Source organism: Leptodactylus fuscus, chromosome 3, assembly GCF_031893055.1.
Source record: "Leptodactylus fuscus isolate aLepFus1 chromosome 3, aLepFus1.hap2, whole genome shotgun sequence".
Lineage (NCBI taxonomy): Eukaryota > Metazoa > Chordata > Amphibia > Anura > Leptodactylidae > Leptodactylus > Leptodactylus fuscus.
Genome location: NC_134267.1, coordinates 193,832,435 through 193,851,619, shown reverse-complemented (window position 1 = coordinate 193,851,619; position 19,185 = coordinate 193,832,435). Strand labels below are relative to the sequence as shown.

Below are 19,185 nucleotides of genomic sequence, written 5' to 3'. Positions count from 1 at the left end.
CATGCTCTGCCCGTTCCGTTCATCAAAGGCACCCAGTTAGCACACGGTCATGTACAACCAGCTTATGGTGATCACAATAATCTATGATCTTACTGTCACCTTTGGCCACTAAATGTCACTGTGTCCCCCTAACCAATGCCCAAGGCGATGTCATGGTGTAGACGATGCCTGCACATTCGGCCTTTACCTCTGATACAATAATTATCCCAAACTTTAACTAAGAAATCTTACAGTAAGAAGAAAACTTTTCCAAGTGACTTCAGAAAATGAAAATGTTTACCTGTAATGATCCTGTAGGAGGCCATATAATGAGTCAGACACAAGAGGACTTATTGCACCACTGACTTCTGTGCCAAAATGTCAAGCTTTGATAAATATATTATTATTTACTAAGGTATTATTAACAATATCGCCTCTCAGTATGCTCTGTGCTCTAAAGTCTGCAAATCATAGCTTACCCTGAAATTCCTCCATGCAGTTCAGATGACTCATTCGCCTTCATGCTAAATGTACAACTCCTCATTGCACCTAGTAATGTGCCGCCAGATCCCCCAGGTCTGCACTGTGCTGGAAGCTGAGCCACTCTCTGAATGCAGAATGCCTTCTGTTTGGTCTCTGCTCAGCAACAATCCATCCACAGCTTGTTTTCCTGTTAATAACCTGTAATTAGGTCGAGTAATTCAATTATCCGAAGCTTCGTGTCTGAGAATGAAGAGATCTGATTTGGAATAAATGATTTTCTTATTTATTTCTCTACTATATGCAGAACATTTACTCATCCCATTAACCCGTTGCTGTACGGATCAGACTATAACATAAGACTGTACCAATCATTACATACATATGGGGGGTATGTCCCCTGGTCTTAAGAAGAACGTGATCAAGGATACAGAAAAGACACTTAACTAGTTTATCTTTGCTTACATTTACCTTCTCAAAGCAATGGTGTACCTACCGTGGGGGCAAGGAAGTCAATTGCTATGGGGCCCGTGAAGGAAGGGGATCCGCAGGTCCGCAGGTCCCTCTCACAACACTTTGATGTGTATTGATGACTGACAGTCCAAGCATCATCATGTCCATCCAATTCCATCTATTATCCTACAATGTTGGTCCAGAAGTCAAAATCCCTTTGATTTAGAAGCCAATATTCTTAATCTTAGGGGAAAAAAATTCCCTCCCGACCCTAAATCCAGATAAATTCCATCCAATAACTATAAGCAGTAGCATTGTTACACTTCACATAGGCATCTAGGTGCTCATTGAACTTCCCACCACAACTTGGCGGAGAGTTCTTCAGTATAGTCACTGCTCTTATAGAAGATGCTCCCATGTTATAATTTCAGTCCTGGGTATGAATAGATCATGGCAGATCTCTCTGTACTGACCTGTGATATATTTATACATATATACATAGTTATTAGGCCAGTCAGTGGTTATCCCTATTACCTTGCAGTGCTGAAATCCTAATAATGAATCCAACCAAGGGCAACATCTGTATGGCATTTTGCGTTGTCCCTATGCTACCACACATGGTGATAGATTCAAATGGAAATTAAATTGCGAAACCCAATGGGAATATAGACCAATGGCAAAGTAACAATAACATGATGTATAATGAGTATTTTATTGTACTATAAGAAACCAATGGATGTAATGTCATGGCCTGCTACCAAAACCATTGATAGGCTTCAATTCACAACACAATTAGCGTGTGGCTACAAATAGGTAGATTTATATAGAATAGATATGTTGTGACCAGAGTGTCAAGAATGTTGTTTTGAAAAGCTGTTCATCTGATGAAAATATGGAACCTATCTGTATAGTATCATTAGGTCTTGGCTCACTTTTTTAAAGCATAACCCTTTACAGTATAGTTGGGGATTATTCATTAAAATAATTAGCACCTCATTCACTTTGTATGATTCTATATATACTTTAAAGGGATTGTATGGTTTAGGAAATATTGTTATTATTGATTCACTATTGGAGGGATTCTGAGGACCATCATCATTTAGCCTGTAATCAGTTTATTTTTGAGGGGCACATTCTGACTAAAAGGGATCTGTTATATAAGTATATATTTGTTATATATGTTTACTGTATATTTTATCTTTATATCAGGTCATCTGTCCCAGCCGACCTACAGATACTTTAGAATACTGGTTACAAAATTCTAAGAATCTTTGCAAGATCAGTCTAGCAGAGGAAAACATGGAATCCACCTGCACATCTGTAAGTAACAATATCTTCAAGGACATGTCTCCATCCAGTAGGCGATGATAAAGACGTTCTATAAGATGAGAAAGTATGACTGATGTTATATGGGGCTCTATCATTGGGAAAAGTCATTTTTAACTAATCACATCCTTGCATAGCCTTTAGAAAGGCTATTCCACACCTACCTTTAGTATATAAATTGCCTCAGTGGTTTCTGAATAAGTCTGTTTTTATTCATATGCTAATTAGACTGGTGCACGATACATCGTGCACCCCCTTTGCTATTGTTTCCTATGCACAGGCTGCTGATGATGATGACTCAGCTTCCTGTTTACACACACATAGGAGATAATAGCAGAGACGAGTGCTGCTGGGAACTTCCTGTGCTGGCTGGAAGCTCATTAGCAATCTACATACTAAAGGTAGGTGTGGAATGGCATTTCTAAAGGCTATGCAAGGATGTGATTAGTTAAAAATGACTTTTCCCAGTGATAGAGCCCCTTTAATAGCGTCAAGGACATTCTGTTTTGTTTTTGGTTTGTTTTTTTACTTCAATAGCTTAAATACAGGAGATTTACTTCAAATGTCTTTATAGGAAATCCTAAATCCAAAACCAGAACTGATTGAGTTATATATTATTATATTAGTATTTGAAATATGGAAATATTCAGAATATTAACCCTGAATTCCAGTAATCCCCAGTCAAGGTTACATGTAATCCCTTTAGTTTGATGACTGGCACTATTAGAACTGTGATCAATGCCAAAGTGTAGGATTGCCATTAGCTATGGCTATTAGATGTCAGTTTAGACATTTAATGAAGGTCCTATGAAGAATGGCGGATTATTTTCTGGATCTTGTGCGCTTTAGGGGTCCGGCTGACAATACAGTAACATTAAATTTAAAGGGAGTCTGTCAGGTGCAAAATGTTTCCCAAAATAATAATGGTGCCATGTAGGGGTCTTTAGTGGCAGCAAGCCAATGAAACACTACAGAGATATTATATTTACATCGACATGTAAGTACGTTGGGGTCGCAGCCTTATTTGCCATATTTGTCTAAAGACATCCATTAGTCATCTAGATCCTGCAAAGTGGGTGGGATTCTCCCAATCCCATTCACATATTTCAGAAAAAAATCTACAGCCAAAATGCTACAATTTCAAAAACACGAGTATTTTTGCAAATCGCAACATGTCAATTATACACACGGAAATGCTGGCGTTTTCCGTATAGGTATAATAGAAGCAGAACGTCCACATAGGAGAACTCTGCGTTTCCACCACGATGTGATGTATTCCTGCCGCAGTCTTTTCTCAGCTTTTTTTGGGCTGTGGCCCACTACATGGGGCCTTAGCGTTAAAAAGTCAATAAGTCCTTTAGTAGTGATCACACTGGCCCACTACCATGTGTGGGAATCCCAGTGGTGCGACTCCCTGACACAAGATATTTATCAACTATCTCTCTGGTGTAACCTCTATATGTTATTGAGGCTTGTCTGCTCTTGAGAAATAGAGTAAAACTTGGTGATACAGGTCTCACATCAGTCACGTACCTAAATAACATAAGACCCCTGATTAACCTATAAATACACACTGATCAGTATATTCATATGGAAATCTCCCCTTACTCCAGCCATCCCCCTACTGTGCTTAAATCAATCCATCTCTGATTGGAAATGAAAGCAGGAAGAAATAAGCCTATGTAATGGAGCATAAAGTGACAACTAGAATTTACACTTGTGCAAGTACTCAAATAGTAGCTGGACATGGAATAAGTAGGTTTCTATGCAAACTTAAAGGGGTTGTCAAGTTGAGTGAAACATTTTTTGAAAATGGCTAAGGGTCAGTTCACACGTGAGCAAAGGGGAGGTTTTTGACAGCGGATTTCGCTTCAAAAACCGCCCCTTTATAATGGTGGTCTATGCAGACTGCTTGGCTTCTTTTTTCCGCTAGCGGCGGGCTGCTGCTAGCGGAGAAAAGAAGCGACATGTCCTTTCTTCAGGCGGAAGCCGCGGCGCGCTGGACCGCGGCTTCCGCCTAGCGGCAGCACCCTCTTCTATTGGCTCATTCATTTGAGCCGACATAGGAGGGGAAAGCCGCGACCGCGATGGTCGTGGCAGGCGGGTTTTGACCAGAGAGAGACGCGGCTCGCCACGGCTGTCTCTGTGTCAAAACCCACGCGGACCCCCAACGTGTGAACTAGCCCTAAGAGTACCAGAAAATAATGCAAGGAGCCATACCTTACCAATCTGCTGGTCACATTTCCTAGTCCCACACTGGCCTTTGTAACTCCTGTTCCATCACAGACATGCGACCACTGTAGACGATCACCGGCAATAGAGGGTCACGGCAAGTTTTATAACTTGCAAAGTCATTGCTTTATACCACAGCAAGCTTACAATAACTCATATTGCATGTCTAATAAACGTTTGCACTGAAATACTATATACAAGTAAGAAAACTTTCCATAGTTGATTTCATCAGAGAAAATCATAAGGCAAAAAGGACTACAAATAACAATATCCATCATCTGTTTCCAAAGGCACAGAGTACCTGACAAGTACTTTCCCCTATAAGTCACATGAATAGCTACGTTACAAGCTTGAAAGGACACCGCGTATTGCTGGAGGGTTAGTAACAGCTTGACAAGGAGCTGGGCAAAGTGGCAGCTTGCCTGGAGTCCCGTGGGCACCAAATCCAACTCTGCCATAAACAGATAAAACAGTCACGTGGCTCCGATAAGTTTCTTTCAGCTTTCTTTTTCTAATAATCTTCACCCTGTGACACCAGGGAAATTCTGTTGGGAAGGAATCTATTAAATCCTTACACACTGTACCTTAAGTATTACTGCAGATGGGATAGAAAGTGTGAAATACTTAATCCAAAAGAAACATAATAAGAAATGGAGGGCTATCAGTATAAGAAGGATGGGCAGCGTTGGCGAGGACAAAGCTTGTATGGCTGATTTCACTGCTTTCATTGGAAAATAATGGAAAAAATATCTCTTAGGAGCTAGGCTTGAGTCTTATGGGACTTGCCAGACAAGTAAATGCATTGCCTGGTGACTGAGGCACAAAGTAAACAGCAATGTGTCAGTCTTACTTTCGATTGTCCTTTGAGACAGACTGCTTGTAGGCATGCACAGTTTTTGACTACAGCCCACAGTATACATTAGTCAGCTGTTGTGTCTTTACTAGAGATGGGTGAACCTTTAAAGATTTGCTTTGTTACAGACTTGGGACCAAGATTAAATTCAGATTGAGCAAGTTCAGTACAAACCACAACTTAAAGTGGCTTAAAACCTAGTGTATAACACTATAACCGGACCGCAAAATAATAGGACATGTGCACGGCCCCAATGAAGTGAATGTGTCCATAACTGTCCGCAATTGCAGATCCACAAAATACAGTCATGTGAATGGGGCTTTACAGAGCTTTTCAAAGATACAAACAACTTTGTACTGAAAATTAAAAGTTTGCATTTGGCATACTATTGAACAATTAATGTGATTTTTTCTATTGTATGCATGCTGATCTGTGGGGTCCTAACAGTCCGAGAGATATAAGAGATCAAAGGGGGTGCAATACCCAGGACCCCTGCTGATCAACTATTTGAAGGGACCATGGTGCTTTTTAATCTCTCACCCCTTCATTGTTTACATTGCACAGTATCTGTTTTATAGTAGCCGTGCAATGTTATTACAGCCTATAATAATATCATGTCTATTATAAAGCAGATACTGTGTGATATAAATCAAGGAAGGGCTCCCACATAGTACAATGTGCTCCGTAGTGGCCCCTACACAGTACGATATGCTCCACAATAGCCCACACACAATATAATATGCTCCACAATGGCCTTGCACAGTATAAATTGCTCCTAAGAATCCCCCTCGACCGCTTAATGCAAAGCTCATGAAATTTATTTCGCCATCTGGTTTTTAGCAGTGTCATTATTATTCTCTGTGATGCCCCCTCTGGCACACGTGACTCTTAAGAAACAGAGACTTTTTAGAATAGTGCAGGCTGTGAAACTGTTTATTGGGTGAGAAAAAAAAAACCTTAAATTTTTTTTCAGCTGAACAGGCTGTGTCACACAGTTTTTCAGATCAGTAATATCTGTGCCTCCATCTTTTATAATTCGAGCCTGAGATATAGTACTGTTTGGGTCTACATCATTTACATCAGAGACTGGGGACTAACACTATATCTACATCATACATCAAGAAGACAAAGGCCAGGATGACTGTGTCTAGATTATTTCCAGAAACTCTGATGTAGTACTGTCTATGTTTGCTTTATTTACAGTATGAGACAGGGAGCAAGTGCTGTTTGTTCCTATGCTTTTAACAGAGGCTGATGCTATTCATTTAAATGAAGGGGCAGGGATGCAGTACTATCTGTGCCTACTGTAATAGACTGAGATGTAAAACTATCTGTCTACATCATTTGCAGGAAGTGGTATTGTCTGTACATACATTATGTAGTAATGCCTATTACTACTAATATACCATGTACTGATAGAGACAAGGTTGCAGTGCTATCTGTGCCTATTATAATAGACTGAGATGTAAAACTATCTGAGTACATCATTTGCAGGAAACAGTATTGTCTGTACATACATCATGTAGTAATGCCTATTACTACTAATACACCATGTAATGAAAGAGACAAGGAGGCAGTATTATCTGTGCCTGCAGAGAGACAAGAAGACAGTTCTGTCTATGACTATTCTTTATAATTCTGTTGCCAAAGGGATTTATTGCTCCTCTTAACTAGTGACTGCCAAGCTGTAATGTGTAAGAAACCCCAGCATTATCTTAGCGGGATGTACAAGTTATAAAGCTCTCAGGTGAATTCAGGGGAGTGTGATTCACAATCACCCATGGACGTATCTATAGGGTGTAGTGGCAGAAGTTGCTACTGGGCACTGGAACCTGAGGAGGCCCTAGAAGACCCTCTGCCATATACAATATGCAACTATTTAAATGGTACAAGTTAGATTAGGCCCTATTAGATTTTGCATTTGGGCCCGGACCGTCAAGTTACGCCTCTGCAATCACCTAATATATTACTGTGTACACTTCATGTTCGCTGCCTCTGCTATGCTAAACCGTGCTCCAGAGGTCTGGATATGAATGCTAATGATGGAAAAGCCTGTAGATGAGTCAAGAGTCGAGAGGAGAAGGGGTAAGAGATTACAAATCAATATATCCTCTTAAAAAGTCAAAAAGATGTCTCCCAGCATACAGAGAGGTATGTCAAGGACGTAAGCATTTCATGATATTATAGCAATAGGTATGGGAAGGTATAGAAGCGAGACAATATTTCTGCAATTAATTAGGTCTGCAGTAGTTGTGTGAACGTAGACTTAGTTATATGCTCCCTCTATAATGCCAGCGAATGGCAAGCAAGTCATTATCAATTCAATATTGTCTTCACAGAAGAAACGTGTCACACACAATGAGAGCGCAGTTCTGACATGTCTCATGCCTTTCTAGTTAGCCTGTGCGGGAAAATCCTGGCCTCATTAAAACTGCTCATTAAGGATCCTGGGCGACGCATTTTGCTGGTTCTGTATAATAGATAATACACATTTGTAACTCAGGTTATATTAGTCAGAAACAAAATAGGTGCCAGGGACCAGAGGCCAGGTATATTTAGCACACAGGACAGAAATAGGAGTTTGGAATTGGGATTATTCATAGCTCGTTGGATCCTTGAAGGGTCAGGCTTTTCGTCATTTATCCTTGAAATTATAAGGAGATTTACAATCCATTCATGTTTTTCTTAAGGAAACCTAAAGGGAATGTTCACCCTTAAATATCATTTTGTTATTTTGCTCTAAATGAGTAAAACGTTCAGTAATTCCTTTTGATATATCTATATTGTGGTCAGAACTTTGGGGGGTAGGGTTTATAGAGCTCCAAGTTCACTGCAGCAGATTACCTAATGCGCCCGAATAATAAAAAAGTGGCATACGTGCTTTGTACCCCATTTATTATTTAGACATTTTTTTATGACTCACACTATAGAAGGTGTGACCCAGCAAAAAAAAAAAAAAAAAAAGTGTAGCCTATCTGGAAGGAAAACCTTATGTTTGGCTGAGGCCCCACGTTGCAGAAACACAGCTTTTTTGTTGCACAATTTGTTGCATTTTTTGAGCCAAAGCCAAGAATGGCCACAAAAGGAATGGGGAATATATAGAAAGCTCTTATACTTCTACCTTCTGCTCAATCCACTTCTGGCTTTGGCTTAAAAAAAAAACACAACAAAATCTGCAACAAAAAAAGTTGCACTTCCGCAACGTGGGGCCTTAGCCTTAAAGTGAGTCTGTTGATATCTCAGAAACTTACTCCCCTTACTCCTCGTAAAGCCGTGACCACTCCCATTGAAGTGAAAGGGAAGTGTTCGGGAGCCTTCCGCAACGCTCGCGTGTACGGCTGTGAATGAGGATTTTTACAAGCCCGGCGTTACTCCGTGTGAAGGCAGCCTTAAACGGTGTATTCTAGCTTTATTAAATTTGCCCCATACATTTAAAACATAACATTTTGTTTGCTTATATATATTATAGAGAAGCGTTGAGCAAAGTTGGTATTAACAAAAGCACTTGGGGTGAGATAGAACACTTACTATGAGCTCCAGAAGCCTTTATTTGCTTGTGTATCGTCTCTCTCACTGGGCTGTTCCTTCCCATTCCCCTCTCCATATACTTCTTCTATGGGCAGTATATAATTTGATACTTCAGTGAGCATGCAGTCTTTTACGCCTTTTTAGTTTACCGCGTGGTATTCGACCGAGTACCTACTCAATCAAATACTACTCGCTCATCTCTATTGCTGAGATATCAAGAGATTCAGGAGAGATTTCCAAGTGAATATCAGTGTAGAGAGGAAGAAGCAGGAGTAAAGAAAGCTAAAAAGTGGAGAAAGAAGCATTTTTCTCTGATAAGATATATTACAGGCTTTGTTATATTGGTATCTATTATTGATTTATGCAAAATTTTTGAATGATAAACCTGAATATTTAGTAATTTTTCAATGTCTATTCTGGAATTTAGTGCTCTAGATGAGCGAAAACAACTTCAAAATATAGAAGGGAATTAACAAGCACAAATTCTAATCTGTAATAATGACCAAGTGTAAAAGGTGGGCATTTACTGCAAGAGCTTAGCAATAAGTGTCATAAAATACAGTATTTGACAGTAGGTAAGAGTCCTACGATTCTATGGTTCATTGTAGACAAGTACGTAGGTGTGAATTTTTGATACTAAGCACCAATTTGCTCTGCAATCTGAATGCCAACTATTATATGTAATAGAAGAGTATGCCATAATAATATATTAGTGAGCGGGGATTTAATGGAATGATTAAGCATACAGTATATCTGGCCAAAAATGAAGACTTGTCATTGCTCCAGATTTTTTTTATATGCATTTATTGTGTGCAGTCACTTTTCTTGCAAGCTCAGCTTCTTTGTGCTATAGACTTTTCTTACCTTCTATTTCGACACAAAAAGTTCCTTCGTCTTATCCATAGACACAACAGTATATAGAAGAACTACCTGTCAAGCATTGTGTATGAAGGCACTATAGCGGGTTCAGCGTATTGGAGGCACACACACTGTAAGTTCCCTTCCATAACCCTTGAAATGGCATAAATAAGAATAGTATTTCCCCCATTCAGCAAGTTAGAAACTAAAACTGAAAATGCTGCATAGTCTGAACGTGCAGAGAAAAGGGAATCTATAGCCAAAAACCTGGGCCACAAATACCTTTCAATGAGTGAGGTCTTGTGGGAGTAAAATACAGTGTGACCCACAAATCTGTTCACCCCCTACATTGTTAGATGTACCGATGAAGATGAGAAGCAAGACACAGGCCAAGAACATTTAGGATGAGTACCATACGTCCTTATACAAGCTCCATCCTCCAAATACCAGCAATTCTAATGGGATGTCAGCTATCATTGCAATTCTTAGCAGTCTGTGACAAAGTAATGGGACATGTTAAACAGTCTTCATAAGGGTCACATAAACATCATTCAAGATGTCCAGACCAAGTGAAGAATAAATTGGATGAAATCTAGAAATAAAATCAAGTTGACCATCTGGGTCATTGACAAATGACAGAGAAGCACAGAAGTGACAGCTATGGAGAGCGAGGTACAGCTTATTTTCAGACCCCTTCATGTGTATAAATGATTCTCCTAATTTTAAAGGACGTCCAACACCATAACCTAAGCATATCAACCCAGATCCACAGATAGATAGGTTATTGTCACCATAACCCAGCATATCAACCCAGCCCCACAGATAGATAGGTTATTGTCAACATAACCCAGCCCCACAGATAGAAAGGTTATTGTCACCATAACCCAGCCCTGCAGATAGATAGGTTATTGCCACCATAACCCAGCATCTCAACCCAGCCCCACAGATAGAAAGGTTATTGTCACCATAACCCAGCCCCACAGATAGAAAGGTTATTGTCACCATAACCCAGCCCTGCAGATAGATAGGTTATTGCCACCATAACCCAGCATATCAACCCAGTCCCGCAGATAGATAGGTTATTGTCACCATAGCCCAGATATCAACCCAGCCCCGCAGATAGATAGGTTATTGTCACCATAACCCAGATATCAACCCAGCCCCGCAGATAGGTTATTGTCACCATAACCCAGATATCAACACAGCCCTGCAGATAGATAGATTATTGTCACCATAGCCCAGCATATCAATCCAACCCCACAGATAGATAGGTTATTGTCACCATAACCCAGCCCCGCACGTATCACATTGAAAGCAATTGGGGAAAAAAGCCTCCCATTGATTTCAATGGGTAGCGCGCGTATGCCGACACCCATTCAAGTCAATGGGATCTGGATTTTACGCGCTCATTCTGAACGAGTTTTACGTTCAGAATGAGCGGCGCGTAACTCCGTGTGCAGGCTCCCTAAAACGAATCAATGATCCGAGTCACTTGCAACAAAACAAATCTTGGGAGATTCGCCCATCTCTAATTGTAAGACATTAAAAAAAAAAAAACATGGCTGCCTTCTTTCTGAAATGTCACCACTCTTGTCAATAAACTATGTGCTTGGACTGAGCTGCGAGACCAGACTAAGGGGGCGTTCACACTACCGTTGATGTCCGCTCAGCAGTGTCTGTGGCTATTGTCCATACAAGATTTTAGCAATGGACACTAGCTGGTCCATTTGCAATTTCCATTCATTTCAATTGGATTTTATCTTGTGTCCAACAGACACCTTCTGAGCAAACACCAATGATGGTGTGAGCCCTGCCTAACCCATGGGTGGAGCTGTTTTAGGAAGAAAGCAGCCATGCTTTTCTAATTCCATATCACCCCTTAAAGGGAAATATTTTCCTGTTTCCTGCATATTATAAAACAAATATTAAGCCACTTGTATTAAATTTAGTCAGTAAGATGTCTCCAGACAGATGTGACACGTCCAGAACTATGTGATCTTTCAAGGAGATATTGATGAATATTCGCATTGTAGAAAGGGCACTGGAGTAAAGGGGGATGGGACATGCTGATGGCCTATGTCCCTGATGGACTATGTCTTTAAGTAGACATGGCATATACATAACTACATATAACTGGGAGCTGATACATTGTTTTTCTGACTCGCGTGATATCAGGTGGATTTAATGACAAGTTGGTCGCAGATCAGGACGAGAGAAAATCATGTGTTTCTGTAGCAATCATCTTGTCTAAAGTGACTCTGCGTGGGAAGGGCTTGAAAATACCTTTCTTTCCACTGCCAAAAGGTTAACTCATTTTCATTCTACTTAGAGGGGGATAAGCTGGTGAATAAAAAGCCTCATGAATTTATTCATGCATTGTTCTAGATTTAAAGTTCACATCAATCTTGCTGCATCTTTTCTTAGTATACATTAGAGGAGGATATATTAGATGGAAGAGGCGATGATGCAGAGAGAATTCCAGAAAATATTGCTATTTGCATGTTAAGGAACTTCCATCGTGATCTCATACAAGCAATGACTATAGACAGAGGACAGACAAACGCTTAGATCCCTGATAAGTTACAATGGATCAGAGTAAACCCATAGAGACATCAAATCTATCTATTTACCATTTAGATGGTTTCCCAAAAAATCAAGAATCCACATGGATCTTGTGTGTGAAGATAACGTATATCCATAACTCTATTCTAATAAGCTTTGAAAAATTTCCATTGTAATGTTGGTTAGGTCTTATAAGGCATGACAGTCCAAATGGAGGAACGTGTGAAAGACAGGCCTAGCTAGTATTGTACATGGGTCTGTGTAAGTTTAGGGAGTCTTTGTATAGCTGAAGTCCAGTTTAACTCACGGCCATGACGTTTCGAGTGACTCCATCCACTTACACATGGATACATACAGTATATTACAGTGAGCCTGAACATTGCTTTTGGCTTATTTTAGAAATAGGATTTTATATACCCCAGCTGTGATAATCTCTTCTTCATTGGGTATATCATGGTCACCTCTGTGTCATCATTGAAAGCTATACAAAAATCCAGAAAAGAGTTTTCGTTAATATAAATAGATTTGTTAAGCAAAATCTAAAATCTGTCAGATAATATTACAGAATGAATAGTCAGATATCGGGATCGATAGTCCTACATTATACTATTGGATGCAAATTCTTGTTAGACTTTGGGAAATGCTGAGATTGCAGAAAATGGTGTTTTGGAGTAAAATTTCTGGGCACGGGGAGAAGCAATTCCTGCAGAGATCAAAGTTGTGAGGATAAGCTGTAGAAAGCGTATTATATACTGTAATTCCTTTACCTATCTGCAGGTTAGGCCGGCCATGCTGTCAAGGAACAGAGTAAACTGCCCCATAGGATTCTAATAGAAAGACAAATGCATGAGAAATGATGGAGCTGTTATATTACTGCTCAGAAGATATCTGAAGACAAAATATCATGACAATACAACCAGTAGTGCACATATATCCAGGACATAAAAGATTTTATATCTTAATGTTATGGCAGGACTGACCTACAGAGAGATAGATGTCAGCAAATCATGCAAAAGTCATTTTTTAATAGTGATGATAGAGCGCTTGCGCCAACCCAGTGGTCAGGCATCATGCACACGACCGTCTGTATTGTCAGTGTACGTGCCATGAGCACGAGTCCGAGCCAAAACTCAACACAGGTTCTATGGGCTCACTGAAGCAAATGAGTGGGTCGCCTCCGTGAAACTGGACAGGAGATGGAAACCCGGCAATCAGTTATCAATCATTGCTTGAATGGGTTGGCAGAGGTGACCTCCAGTGCGCATTTTCTGCCTGTCCGCGGGGAAACTGTTTTTTTCAGTCGGACACAAAGTCAGATTTTGTGTCCGGTTAAAAAAAATGGTTTACCTGCGGACAGGCAGAAGACGCTCACAGGCGATCGCCTCTGCAAACCCATTCAAGTGAATGGGTTTGAAAGCTGACCGCCGGGTTTCCGTCTCCTGTCCTGTTTCGCGGGGCAGAAGACGGAAACCGTCTGGATTGGCTGAACCGGAGACCGGGTGCAGGTGTGAACCTGTCCTTACTATAAATTTCAGGCAATATTCAAACCAGTAAATTCACCATGCCCACTTTCAGGAACGTGGAATGGGGGGAGGGGGTCAAGGTGATTAGGTTTTCATGCTATATATGCAAGAAAACAAGGCTATGTGAGGGAGCGTTCACACGATGTTACGCTCTGCTCATTCTGAACGTAAAAATTTGTTCAGAATGAGCGCGTAAAAAGCAGCATGCACGTATTACATTGAAAGCAATAGGGGGAAAAGCCTCCCATTGATTTGAATGAGTAGCGCACGTATGTCGGCACGCCGGAGCCCATTCAAATCAATGGGAGCTGCTTTTTACGCACTCATTCTGAACGAATTTTTACATTCAGAATGAGCGGAGCGTAACATTGTGTGAAGGCTCTAAGGGTATGTTCACACCGCGGAATTTGCATTCCGCGTGTGAACATTACACACGGCTAGCCACGACAGGATGTTGGTGCAGTGCATCTGCATCCCGTTCTGGCATCCCGCTCCGGATTAAGCCCAAATGAATGGGCCTAATCGGGAGGTAGCCTCACGCCGCGGCTGATTCAGCTGCGTAATCCAAGGCAAGAAGGGTCATCTCGCTTCTTTTTTTCCACTACTAGCTAGAGGAAAAAAGAAATGAGCAGCTCCCATTGAAGTCAATGGGAGTCGGTTTTGGCAGCGGATTTTGAGGCGGATTCCGGTGTGAACTGACCCTAAGTGTATCGTCAAGGGACTGATCCTCCCGATCCAGCGATGATGCTGAACTGTGATCCCGGCCCTACTGACAGTGCATTGATATCAGTGCCAAAACTAACTGCACCAATATCTCTGCAACTGGGAAGCATGGCGGTAAAGCTGACAATGAATTCAGCGTACTGTCAGCTTTTCAGCAGTATATAACACCGCCAATGTCAGAGGACATGAAGATTAGATTATTGCTGGTGGGTTACCATTATACTATATGTCCAAAAACCAAATGTCATGGGCACCATTAATAATTTATTTAGGAGATGGTCAGATAGCTACGGGTATTGGCTGGTATTCATGGTAGAGAGTATGTTTGCATGAAAAAAGTAGAAAAAGTTGTTACTGTCCATAGAACTACATTTTTTTTTAGATTTGATAAAGGTAGCATTTATGAAAGAAGTAAGTAACACATTATTTCTCCATTCCTCCTAGTTTAGCGTGTGTTCCTTTGACATTTTCAACCTTGAATCAGGACTAGATCCTCGCAGCCAATACTTCTACATAATACATCTGACTCATGTATATTGAGAGCCATCTCTATGTATGCCAATGGACACACATGGTTCTCTAAATGTTTTTAATCACTCAAGGCCTCCTTTTAGATGGATAACCTGGCCATCTATACACATCTGACGAGTTGGGCACATTACAATGGAGGCAGGTGCAGCCGATGAGCCGTGACAAGCATCGCCTTGTAAACAGATTCAGGGCCATATTCAGACTGCAGCTGCAGCGAGTCCTCTTCTGATGATTGTCAGTAGAGTTTTATTACTGATCTAGGTCTTGATCCCAATAGAATCAAATACTGGTCAAAGAGCCAGCAAAAAGCTACAGCTGTAAATGTTCCTCTGAAATATAAATATAATACCATGCCAATGCAGAGAAAAACTAAATGAAGCGATGGCTTTCATGGTACATAAAACTTGCTGATGGTTTGGGTTAATAGCTTTTATATTCTGTGCACTATGTCCTTCAATATGAACAATGGAGAACAATACACAACAGTAGAGGAGAGTGCCCATGTGAGAATGTACAGTCTGCACCCCAGTCTTATCCTATCCCCCAAAGGCACTCGCTGTGCCTGAATTATGAAAAGGATCCGGTCAGATAGCTGTTGGTCAGACATTCAGTTAAAGGGGTTGTCCAGGCAAAATTGGACAATCCCTTTAACTTTTCAATTAGCCAGGGGTAGTGAAAAAAAAAAAAAAAAAAAAGAAGTCTACTTACCTGTCCCCGATGCTCCGGTGTCCTCCTGCATCCTGGTTCTTCTGCTTCGATGGCTTCATCCGGGTCTTTTCCTGAGTTTCCTAAGCCGCTGATTCAACAGGCCTCAGGAAGAGACCCATGATGTCATAAGTAGTGACATTGCATGCCCTTCATTGATTGGCCTCAGTGGAACTCTGGAAGAGACCCGTTGACCAGAAGGACCAGAACATGCCATGAGGACACCAGAGCATCAGGGACAGGGGAGTATGAATTATTTTTTTGATTTTTTTTCACTGCCCCAAACCGATTTAAAAGTTAAAAGGGTTGTCCATTTTTCTCTGGACAACCCCTTTAACTAACAACCATCACCTCTAATCCCTCATAAGTGTGATTATTTGTCTAAGCCAAACAGCTTAAAGTGAATCTTTCAGGTGACTTCTGTTGCCCATTCTGAGAGCAGGACATGATAGGGAGGGAAGCTGAGTTCTGTGATGTGTAAGGTTATATGACTTCTGAGTAACAATCAGAGTAAATTTTGACCGGACTCCTAGGAGAGACAGTAGGAGTCCTGCTTAACCCACCCACACACCGGATAATTGACAGCTCTTCCTGTATCAGTGTGTATATAAAAGTTGCCAATCATGTTAAACATCAGGTTCTATCTTGTTTCTAACATCACAGTAAATGGTGACGGACGCAAACGGAGGCTGATCTGTCGGCATCTGTCATTCTATTACTTTTACAGACAAAATAGCCCTAGTGTGAACCTAGCCTTACATGATGACTGATGACAACCTCTCTACTAAATGATAAAATAATCATGTTTCTTGCACTGTAAACATTCTCAGGCTTCAGCACTTACTGCATTCATTTTACATGGTATATTTCTTGCACAATATAAATCCAATTATATTCCCGGCGGCATAAAAAGCATTTTTAACACAAGTACATACCAAATCCGAGCTTGGTTTTTCTCACGTGCAGGGTGTCAAAGTGCCATGTATTTGATTGATGATTTCCATTGCACATTTCAATCTTCCGGAGTAAATTTAGACATACGGCATAACAAAATGACAGAGAGAGGGGAAAAAAGAACTTGATGGCAAATGGAAAAAAAAAGTCCTAAAAATGCACATTTCTAAAACAGGGAAGATTGGCTTTTAAATGGTTATTCAAATGAAGGGAACACAACAGAGAGGTTAACGATAGCCTGGCATGGAAATCTCATCAGTGCAGTCATTTTCACAGCTGACGTCAACCTAGCAAAGGTTTACAAAGGAGGAACGCAGCTGGTTTAAGAAAATTATTGTTTAATTAATGGATTACAGACTGTACTCTTATAGTGATATGCAAACCAGCTAAATCAACAGTAAACTTCATGGGGATTATCCGGCAGTCGCTTCATGACATTGCACAGATGGTTCCATATCCCAGTGACTCGCAACGTTTACTTTGCATCTTTCGTAGAGAGGTTGGATTCACCGTTCAGGACGGACACCAAGGAGCAAAACTATTAAGTGTATCTAGTGAAAAGTGTCAATCAAGGAAACGAGTCACTAGATTCTCCATGTTATCTCCGCTGCACTATAAATATATAAAATGGACAACCATATGGTCACACAGCTTTGTTGAGTTATTTTGTACTGTGACTTGAGAAATTAGAGTTACATATTAATCTATAGTTTTATTAATGGTGGTAAAGTTTGGTGTACTGAGAAAATGTAAACTGAGGATAAAAGATAGTAGATGAACAATATTTGTTGAAAAAATATTTGTCGAGTCCCCTTCTAAGAAGACATAACAATCCATTAAGCTCAAGACTAAATAAGGGGATGGTCACATCTTCGCTGGATTCTATTTAACAGAACAGAAAAATGGAAATCCCATCAGGAGAGGATTCTGAGGGACCACATAGGCTATAATTGGGTCCATTGAGTTTCCCAATGGGTATGTGTATATTCCAGTAAAGAGACTTTCCCAGGGGAATAGAAATGTTCCTAAAATGAACATGGGGACTCCACCTTGACAAAATGTTAGTCATCATTTCCCATTCCCTCTCTGCTCCAGTCTAGAGGTTGCCTGGGTGCCCACTGCTTTACAGTTCCTAGTATCCTTTAATAGTCCCATCATGGGGAAATTCAATGTGTTACAGCGGCATGAATAATACAGTAATATATTTCAAGAAGAGAACACATACAAACTGTCAGAAACGTTCTTCTGACACTGAAGAGCTAGAGTAATGGCACCAATAGCTCTTCAGTGGGGGGCACAGAATGGGAAAGCCGATACTGTGCTGATAGTGTACACAGCATGTGCCCGAGGACATGAAAGGTCCTCTTTAAAGATTCTCTATAAACATCTTAGTGGGGACTTCTGTTGTCCTGCTTGGTTGCTAATGGATATAACCATGAATACCAGATATTTCTATGGTCTGGGACTTGTTGGAAACCCAGCCATGATTTCCTTATTGTGGACAGGTTATACGGCAAGGACACTACATGCGTGCAGGAACAACCCAGCACTAGAGATGAGCGAACACTATTCGAAACAGCCGTTTCGAATAGCACGATCCCATGGAAATGAATGGAAGCGACCGGCACGCAGACTTTGCCAGCAGCCGGCCACTTAACCCCCCACGTGTCGGCTACGTCCATTAATTTCTATGGGAGCGAGCTATTCCAGACGGCTGTTTTGAATAGTGTTCGCTCATCTCTACCCAGCACCAATACAGTGCCAACATGTGTCAGAAAGTTCCTGCATTCATGGTCATATCAACTGGCAACTAATCAAGACAACAACCTGTCATGAATAAGATGGTTGGAGAAAAACCGTAGAAAATACATTTTATTTTCAAAAATGTTTAATTTCTAGTTGTCTACAAACTTAAATATGGTTTATCTGAAACCACTTTAGGCCGGGGACCTACGTTGCAAAAACGCTGCCTATTCTGGCTAATCCCATCCACACATTGTACCAAATAATCTGCAGAGGAAATGCTGTGATTTCACAAACGCTTGCGTTTTTCTAAATGGCAGCATGTCATTTATACCTACGGAAATGCTGGTGTTTCCTCTATAGGTATAAGAAAGGCAGAAAGTCCACAAAGGAAAACTCTGAAGACTTCCTGAGGAAAGCACTGTCGAAAAAAAATGTAATGCGTTTCTGCAGCAATCTTTTCCGTAGTGGGGGGGGGGGCTTAGCCTTAATATATTGGCTGTGATTAGAGAAATGTTAAACCACTATACCACAGGATCCATTTACAGTGATCCATGTATACTGGGGGCTGGTAAACGTTTTGACTCCTTACCTTCACAACATTAACTTAGTAGGAAAAATTCTTTTACCAGTCAGACTCTTCATTTTTAGAAAATGTGTCTCTATTCTAAAAATACATTCTTTGCAACTAAAATAAATCTTCCAAAAGGATTGCCTAGAATTTAGATATTCATG

General features: G+C 40.7%; 1 protein-coding gene across 1 annotated transcript in view; it reads left to right on the top strand.

Moving 5' to 3' along the window:
• SPHKAP (SPHK1 interactor, AKAP domain containing) overlaps positions 1-19,185 on the top strand; it is a 182,966-nt gene that overhangs the window by 93,787 nt on the left and 69,994 nt on the right. The window contains exon 3 of the mRNA XM_075269002.1: positions 2,122-2,232. Within this exon, the coding sequence (XP_075125103.1) occupies positions 2,122-2,232 (111 nt within the window). The remainder of the gene's footprint in view (positions 1-2,121; positions 2,233-19,185) is intronic.